Here is a 9,036-nt window from a genome sequence, read left to right as displayed (position 1 = left end):
ATGGTGGAGTGCGGTAAAGCAATAAAAGAAAGAAATAAGACATTTAAACAACTTAGGAAAAATATGAATATAAGTAATTTGGTGGAATACAAGAAAGCAAGGGCTAATACAAGAAGAATAATTAAGAATGCCAAGAGAGAAGGTTAGAGAGAATTTTGTTCTACCATTGGAAAAGATACTCCTTTGATAAAATATGGAACAAGAATATAATAAGCTTTCCATTGATGTATGGTTTGTTAGGTTCGGACAATATTTGGCTGGGATACAACTATTTGAAAATCTGGAATCTGAGGGTGCAAAAAAATCTAAATATTTAGAAAATTGCCTTTAAAGTTGTCCAAATGAATTCTTAGCAATGCATATTACTGATCAAAAATTAAGTTTTGATATATTTACAGTAGTAAATTTACAAAATATCTTCATGGAATATGATATACTAATGATTTTTGGCATAAAAGAAAAATCTATCATTTTGACCCATTCAGTGTATTTTTGGCTATTGCTACAAATATACCCCAGCGACTTAAGACTGGTTTTGTGCTCCAGGGTCACATATAAATAAAGCAAACATTTTGGGTAAGGTTTTAGAAAAAGCACATAGAATTGAATTGGGAGAAGAATATGAATAAGAAGAAGAGATATTTTAGATAAAAATCCAGATATAATGAAGAAGAGAAATAGTAATAATAGTTGGATCCAGAGTTTACAATCACAGAGCTGAAAACAGCACTACAAAAATGTGCCAATACTGCCCCTGGGTGTGATAGGATAAGTCATATAATGATAAAGCATCTATCAGATAATGTATTATTAATGATACTTAAGTTATAAAATAAAATATGGATAGAAGGAATACTTCCAAAGATATGGAAGCGAGCTGTAGTAATTCCTATCGTTATCGACTAATTGCTTTGACTTCAAACTTATGTAAATTACATTCATAGATTAATTTACGAGTTAGAAAAGAAGGGTAAATTATGTAAATATCAGTGTGGATTTAGAGGTAAAAGATAAACAATGGATGCATTAATAAAGGTCAGTAATGAAATAGAGAAGGCAATAAAAATGAAAGAAATTATGGCAGTAGTTTATTTTGATATAGAAAAAAGCGTATGACACAATATGGAGAGAAGGGTTGTTAGTTAAAGCATCAAGGATAGGAATAGATGGTAAAATGTATAATTGGTTTTCTCAGTTTTTATTTGAAAGAACATTTATTGTACAAGTGGAAGTGTGTCAGTCATAAGGCAGAAAATGGTATTCCACAAGGGAGTGTAATAAGTCCAATACTTTTTAACATTATGATTAATGATATTTTTGACAATTTAGGATATGGTGTGGGATGTGCGTTATATGCTGATGATGGTACTATTTGGAAGAGAGGTAGAAATGTAAGCCAAGTGATTTCAAGTATGCAAATAGCTATTAAAAAGGTGGAAAAATGGAGTATAGAATGGAGTTTTAAAATGTCAACAAATAAATCATGTTATATGCTCTTAAGTAGGAAAAAAAAAGGAAGTTTCTAAAGATATTGAACTATTATTGTATGGGAAACTATTAGAACAAGTAAAGGTTTTTAAGTATCTAGGAATTTGGTTAGATGGGAAATATACCTGGAAAAAGAGGAAATAGACAACAAATGCAGGAGGACTTTAAATGTGTCGAGGGCAGGAGCAGAAAAAGAATCAATGTTAACAATATATTAAGCTTTGATAAGATCTATAATAGATTACGGATGCATGACTTATGGTTCAGCATCAGAAACATTATTAAGGAGTCTAGATAGGATACAGTAATGGGTAATATTAAATATAATGTACACAGGAAAGATTTTATGCAAGTATGCACATTTATAATGATGGATCTAAAGACCCCAAAACAGGGCTTACATGAGTAGGAATATATATTCCAGATTTTAAAATAACCATAACTAAAAGATTAACATCTAAATTGTCAATATATGCTGTTGAAATGGTTGCTATCATAATAGGACTAACATGGGACAGAGTAGTGGTATGCACTGACTCTGCTTCTGTTTTAATATCATTGACTACTCAACAATCTTCTAGATAAGATTTGATGTGTGAAATATTTACATTATTGTGGCGTATACAAAGAAAAGGGGTGGTAGTTGGATTCTGCTGGGTGCATGAATGAATGAATGAAAAAATGCTTTAAAAAGGGAAGTAATGTTCCTTTAAGTAAAGGTGAAATTAAAACTGTTATTAAGGAAAATATTATTAAAGAATGGCAGGAAATATGGAATACAGATAATAAGGGGCGGCATTTATATCATATTTACAAAATGGTCAATAATAAAAGAAGTATAAATAGAAAAGAAGAGGTTATAATAACTAGAATTAGATTTGGACTCTCGGGATTGAATGCTTCACTGAATACATGAGACTGGTGGAAAACAGTGGAGCATGTAATATATAATTGTACAAGGTATGATGAAGAAAGGAAGGAATTAATATCATACACTCTCAGAAATAAAGGTACAAAAGCTGTCACTGGGGCGGTACCTTTTCAAAAGGTACATGTTTGTACCTAAAGGGTCCATTTTGGTACCTTAAAGGTACATATTAGTACTTAAAGTGTACATATTTGAACCTAATAGGTACAAAAGTGTAACTTTTGAAAAGGTGCCGCCCCAGTGACAGCTTTTGTACCTTTATTTCTGAGAGTGTACTTAAACAAAAAAGGTAGGGTAAATAAGAATTTAGGATATGATTTTAATAGAGATAGAGTAGGGTACAGGATACTAATAAAATACATATACACTACTGGATTAAGTGAAAGGATTTAAATATAGAATGCGGATTTAGTCTGGAGGAGCTGAACACGCAGCGCCAGGTGCATACTGGGATGGAGCATAGAATGAATATTTAATATAGGAATATTTATGTTTATAAGTGTGTAAGAAATAGGAAAAGCTAAAACAAGGAAGAAATGGATTTTAAATAAATCATAACTGCATAACAGCAAAAGCAGGTGGCGATATGCACACAGGACGTAATGCGCCAAAAAAAAACGGAAGAAGAATACCTAAATTTAAAAAAAAAAACTGTTAATGTTGTAGTTAATTAATTTGCAAGAAACCAACACTTTATTTTATTTTATTTTATTTTTGTTTGCTTATTTTAATGTACGGCTGTACATATTTAAAAATAAAAAATAAAATGTTTCTTTGAAACGAAAGGACCTATTCGTGGAAACGAGCAAACTTGTCTGTTCGGATTTATGTATTTGATGAACATTTCATAAGCTTTTATTTTGAAAGCGAAACTGACCGGTTCAGTCATCTCAAAGCCGCTGCGCTGTCTCCTCTCTACTGGCAGGAATGAACGCTCGCCGGAAGTGAGGTGGCCTTTCTCGAGAGCAAGCGAAAAATAAACACGTAACCGTCAAGCGGCTGCGACTACAAGAGATTGGAAGCGGCACGATTGCTTTAGATGGGAGGATAGACACAAGACGCAGTTATTAGAAGCAAAACTCTCTATCTAAAGCAGAAATAGCGGATTCCTGCGGCTGAAGGTAAGACGTGTCATGTTAGTCGTGACTGCTTTAACGTTAGCTAGTCGGCCAGTCCACTCCCTACTAAATACATATCAGCATATGGTAGGTTATAAAACATGCTGTGGCGGATTTAGGTAGGGTTTATTATCTGTATCGTAGATTAATTACAGCTGTCAGTTTCGTAGCCTTCAGCTGTTCAGCTAATTGGTGCTGTAGCCAAGCATTAAACAGACAAACTTTATACATAATACAATGTAACTAAAGCTTAATTCAACTCATTTGTGCTCTTAGGAATGTGTATAATAGGCCTAGTTGTTTAATGCATGTGCACACTGTAATTTGGGCCCTTACTTTCACTTCAGTTTACTGGAAATGTCTTTCCCAGACATGCAGATGGCATCATAATACTGGCTTGTCAATATTGTTTCATGAAATGTTTTTGCCCTCATGAAGCTCATGTCGTTTTGAATACAGTTCATTATGATTTATTTGTTCTCTCTCTCTGTAGTGCAAGATGGTGCGAGCCGCTCTTGTGACAGGCACCAGTTTGGTGCTGACTGGTGCAGTGGTTGCTCATGCTTACTTCCTCAAGAACCAGTTCTACCCAACTGTGGTGTACCTCACTAAAAGCAGCCCTAGCATGGCAGTAAGTTGTCATCGGTTTATTTAATATCTTTATGGAAAGACAGATCTATAAACTCTGTGATTTGACTTGTCTACTCTTTCTTCCGCAGGTTTTATACATTCAGGCTTTCGTTTTGGTTTTCCTTTTGGGGAAATTAATGCGGAAGGTGTTTTTTGGGCAACTGAGAGCTGCTGAAATGGAGGTTGGTGTTTAAATTTGCAAAGTGTGGAAAGGCAGAAGAAAATATTTTTGTCATACTCCTTTGTATATTGTTTATGTTTATAGCATCTGATTGAACGCTCCTGGTATGCGGTGACAGAGACCTGTTTAGCCTTTACAGTCTTCAGGGATGATTTCTCTCCTCGCTTTGTGGCCCTTTTCACTTTGCTGCTCTTCCTCAAATGCTTTCACTGGCTGGCTGAAGACAGGGTGGACTTTGTGAGTGAACAAAGATTGTAAAAACAAATTCACTATTTATTATATTTCATATATATATACATGCATATATATATATATATATATATATATATATATTTATATTTATTTTTATTATAATTGATTGTTTTTGAATATAATGTTTTCATATTTTATTGTTAGATCATTGAGAGGTTACATCTCATTTGGAAATTTTTATTTATTAAAGTTTATATTTATATATTTTTATATTGTATTTTAGATATTTATTTACTTTATTATAAATATATATATATATATATAATATTATAAATATCTAATTTGTTGTTTTTGAGTATTGTTTTCGTATTTTATTGTTAGATGTAAATATTGAAAGGTTACATCTAATTTGGAAAAAGTATTATTATATATTAGTTTATATTTGTATGTTATTAATAAAAAAATATTTTATTTTTAGATGCGAGCACTGAGAGGTTATGTCTAATCTGAAAAAAAAAAAATATATATATATATATATATATACACGTTTTCAATTTCATTGTTTATCTTATTTTTAGATGGAAAGAAGTCCAAATATCTCATGGGTCTTCCACTTCAGAGTTCTCTGTGAGTAATTTAGCACTGGATTTGCTTCAACACCAAATTTATCTCTTACTTCCCTTTCGTATATGAAACTACTTTGCTAACTCATTTTTAGGACATGCAAATTTTTGAGCTGCACCTGTATCTTGAATTTAATGGCATTTGACGTTAGACTGCCTTATTTGCACTCAGTGTTGTGGTTATTGCATCATTTCATGAGCGTGTGTCACTGATGTTCTTGTCTCTCTGCTGCAGCTTTAATGGTGTTGCTGGGAGTGTTGGACTTTCTGTTTGTCAATCATGCGTGTCACAGCATTATAACAAGAGGAGCTTCAGTGCAGCTGGTTTTTGGATTTGAGGTGAGCAACATTTTAAGTCTACTTTCAGCTTGAGTGAGATCCTGCAAAATAAATTTCATTAATGAAAGGACTATTGACCTAAACCTTATCGCATGTCTTTCAGTATGCAATTCTGATGACTATGGTCCTCACCACCTTCATCAAGTACACCTTACACACAGTTGATCTGCAGAGTGAGAATCCGTGGGACAATAAGGCCGTCTACATGCTGTACACGGAGCTCTTTACAGGTACATCCTAGAGAGCCATAACTTGGATGGTTATGTTTCCAAATTACCCATTCACAGATTGACTGATGTTACATTTATCCTTCAGGTTTCATCAAGGTGCTTTTGTATATGGCGTTCATGACCATAATGATAAAAGTGCACACCTTCCCTCTGTTTGCCATTCGACCCATGTATCTCGCAATGAGGTGAGTGATAAATCATCAGATTCCAGCTATGCTGGTGTGTTTTGTCAACAATTAGAACAGTTTGTCTTATTCTTTTGTCGTGTGCAATATGTTTGTCTTTTCAGGCAATTCAAGAAGGCAGTAACAGACGCCATCATGTCTCGACGAGCCATTCGTAATATGAATACTCTGTGAGTATCTCTCTGAAATAATTTAAATATCTTTTAAAGTGTAATAGTATGAAGTTTTCTTTTACATATATAATTTTTTTTTTTTTTTTACTAATATAGTGTAGTGTAATATTATTAGTATTTTATTATTAGTATTTTAGTATTGTCGTGTTTAATATTTTCAGTATTTAATAATTTGTTTTTACAGTATAAAATTTAAAATTGTATTTATACTCTGTATCTGTAATCTCTGAAATATCTTTTAATGTGCAAGTGTTATAGTTTGAAGTTTTTTTTAATTAACAGTGCAGTGTAATATTTTTAGTATTCATTTCTTTATTCGTGTTTTTTTTTTTTTTAAATTGTATTTGTTTATTTTATTGTTCTTAATATTGGGCCATGCTTAATATTTGTAGCATTCAATTTTTTTTTTTTTTTTTTTACAGTTTAATTATTCTTGCAACATTTTATCTATTTCTATTGTATATTTCGTTTTTTATGTTGTGCAGTGTTTTTAATTTTAGTAAATTTTAATAGTTTAGTAATACTTTGAAATTATTTATCAGTGTCTGCCATGCTTTGTTACAGCTATCCAGATGCCACCCCTGAAGACTTGCAAGCCACCGACAATGTGTGCATCATTTGCAGAGAAGAGATGGTGACTGGAGCCAAGAAACTGCCGTGCAATCACATCTTTCACTCAAGGTTCACTTCCACTGTTTATGGAAAAAATCTCTCTTTGGGGTTGACATCTGCATGCATATTCTGAATAGTTTGTTCCTCTCATTGCAGTTGCCTTCGCTCATGGTTCCAAAGACAGCAGACGTGTCCGACCTGTCGTATGGATGTCCTCCGAGCGTCCCAGCCAAACCAGACTCCTGCCCCAGCTCCTGCACAAGCACCTGCTGCTGCTGCTCCTGCTGCTAATGCCCCCGTACCTCCACCTGTCAATGGTAAAAACACCAAGACCAGGCCGATCAAAGCTGCTGATATTTAGCTGTTTGTAGACCGTAAACCATGCTTTCTTTTCTGTGCAGTCGCTCCAGGTATGATGCCTCAGTTTCCTCCGGGTCTGTTTCCCTTTTGGGGTCCCTTCCCAGGCGCGCCTCCTCCTGCTGCTCCAGGTGCACAGGCAGCTCCTGACGCTCCACAGACCAGCACCGCTGCAACACAGGCACAGGGAGCAGGTCAGCAGCTCTCATCTGTTCTGCCTCACTGTGAAAAACTGGAATACCCATGATTCTCATCATAATTGTCACATGGTGTTTTGTAGAATCAGGAGCCAGCAGCTCGACCCAGCCGAATGCAGACAGTGCCTCTACTGCTCCCGGAGCAATGCCTGGATTCCCCTTCTCCATGCCTCCACCTTTCCCATCAGCTCCATGGCTGCCGATGCCTCCACCTCCACCCTTCAGTATGTCAGAGCGGTCAAATTGCGGCATTATAATATCATACATCATTGAAAAACTGATATATTTGAGTAATCTGTGACCCCTGTGTTTATTAGTGTCATCTATGCCACCGCCTCCATCGACTCTGTCCACCATGTCAGAGGCCGAGCTCAGAGAACTGGAGCAGGAGGGCAGGCAAGGATTGGAAGCCAGGTTGCAGTGCCTTCACAACATCCACACATTGCTGGATGCCGCTATGCTCAACATTCACCACTACCTCAGCACGGTGGCTACGTTAAGGTATGCAAACATGGCCTGAGGTGTGATTTAAAAAGTGGCACGTCCAGTTCCTACTTCTGAAATCCCCGTATTTTCTTTCTTTTTTACTTTTAGTCCTCCAAGATCAGAAAACAACACTGGTGAGACGAGTACATCTGTGAATGTGGAGTCCTCTTCCTCCACAGGCAACACGGAAACTCCCAGTCAGGAGAACGAGGCTCAGAGCGGTGAGTAGAATGATGCCACAATTTCTTGAATGACCAGGCTTAAATTTTAGTTTTTTTTTTTTTTTTTATTATATGTATATGTAGAGTCATTGTATTCTCTTGCTCATAGATGGATCTGGAAATGGAGCTACAGGCTTTTCTCCACCAGACTCAACCACAGGAGTGGACAAAGACAGGAAGGAGGGAGATGAAGATGAGGATGATGGTGAGCCAAATGCCGCCGAGTTGAGACGACGTCGCCTGCGTAAACTGGAGACCAGTAACACTCCTGACCACTGATGACGTGATCCATTTAAATCGTGAATTGACTTCTGACAGTAGAAATGCTTCTTACAGACTCTTGGGCACTTGGCATGTTGAGATGTCAGATTATCTGAGGAAAGTTCATGAGTTCTTAGATGTTAATTGAAATGAGGCACATCAAGGCACTTCCCGCTGTGTGGTGGGTTTGTCAGTGTAATGTGTACGGAAGATGCGATGGGAAACCATGCGTGAAGATAGAAAGGATAAAAAGCCTTGCACCTTGAAAGTCGGCTGTGACGTGTGACTCCAGTAATGGTGAGACTTTCCTCTCTGAATGTGATTTCTGTCTCTCAGAGGAACACGGTCTGTTGATTTCCTGTGTGCCCTTAAAATTTGATGTTTTCCCATTCTTTGTGTATTTTCATTATTTCTAGTGCTACATCATAGATTCTTTTCCTAGATCAACTTTGGTTATGGTTAAAAGATATCCATGAACCAAATATCTAAATTAACTTACTGTACATAATGTATAAAGTGTTTTAATAGGAGGATCTGTACATACTGCACAATAAATTGTTCAAAACAGACATTATGTCTAGTGAGTTTATCAACTATACCCAACCATTCAAAATTTTGGGGTCAGTTTGTTTGTTTGTTTGTTTTTTTTGTTTGTTTTTTTAAATAATAGGCTACATTTATTTAGCCAGGACTCAGTTAATTAAGTTAATAAAAATATATTAATAATGTTACAAAAGGTTTCTATTTCCAATAAATGCTATTGTTTTAAATCCTGAACAAAAATGTCAGTTTCCACAAAAAAAAAAAAAAAAAAA

At 35.4% G+C, this 9,036-nt stretch overlaps 1 protein-coding gene across 1 annotated transcript; it reads left to right on the top strand.

Moving 5' to 3' along the window:
- The first annotated feature begins 3,305 nt into the window (after positions 1–3,305).
- syvn1 (synovial apoptosis inhibitor 1, synoviolin) lies at positions 3,306–8,790 on the top strand. The gene is made up of 16 exons (XM_058798017.1): positions 3,306–3,537; positions 4,028–4,165; positions 4,254–4,346; positions 4,430–4,582; positions 5,116–5,164; positions 5,396–5,499; positions 5,603–5,729; positions 5,815–5,914; positions 6,019–6,084; positions 6,652–6,768; positions 6,856–7,016; positions 7,101–7,250; positions 7,337–7,477; positions 7,571–7,754; positions 7,848–7,960; positions 8,070–8,790. The coding sequence occupies exons 2-16, from the start codon at positions 4,034–4,036 to the stop codon at positions 8,237–8,239; spliced, it is 1,860 nt and encodes a 619-aa protein (XP_058654000.1). The 5' UTR covers positions 3,306–3,537; positions 4,028–4,033; the 3' UTR covers positions 8,240–8,790.
- The last annotated feature ends 246 nt before the right edge of the window (positions 8,791–9,036 follow it).

Source organism: Onychostoma macrolepis, chromosome 14 (genome assembly GCF_012432095.1).
Source record: "Onychostoma macrolepis isolate SWU-2019 chromosome 14, ASM1243209v1, whole genome shotgun sequence".
Taxonomy (NCBI): Eukaryota; Metazoa; Chordata; class Actinopteri; order Cypriniformes; family Cyprinidae; genus Onychostoma; species Onychostoma macrolepis.
Note: the sequence above shows the minus strand (reverse complement) of the source record. Positions and strands in the feature narration are given on the sequence as shown.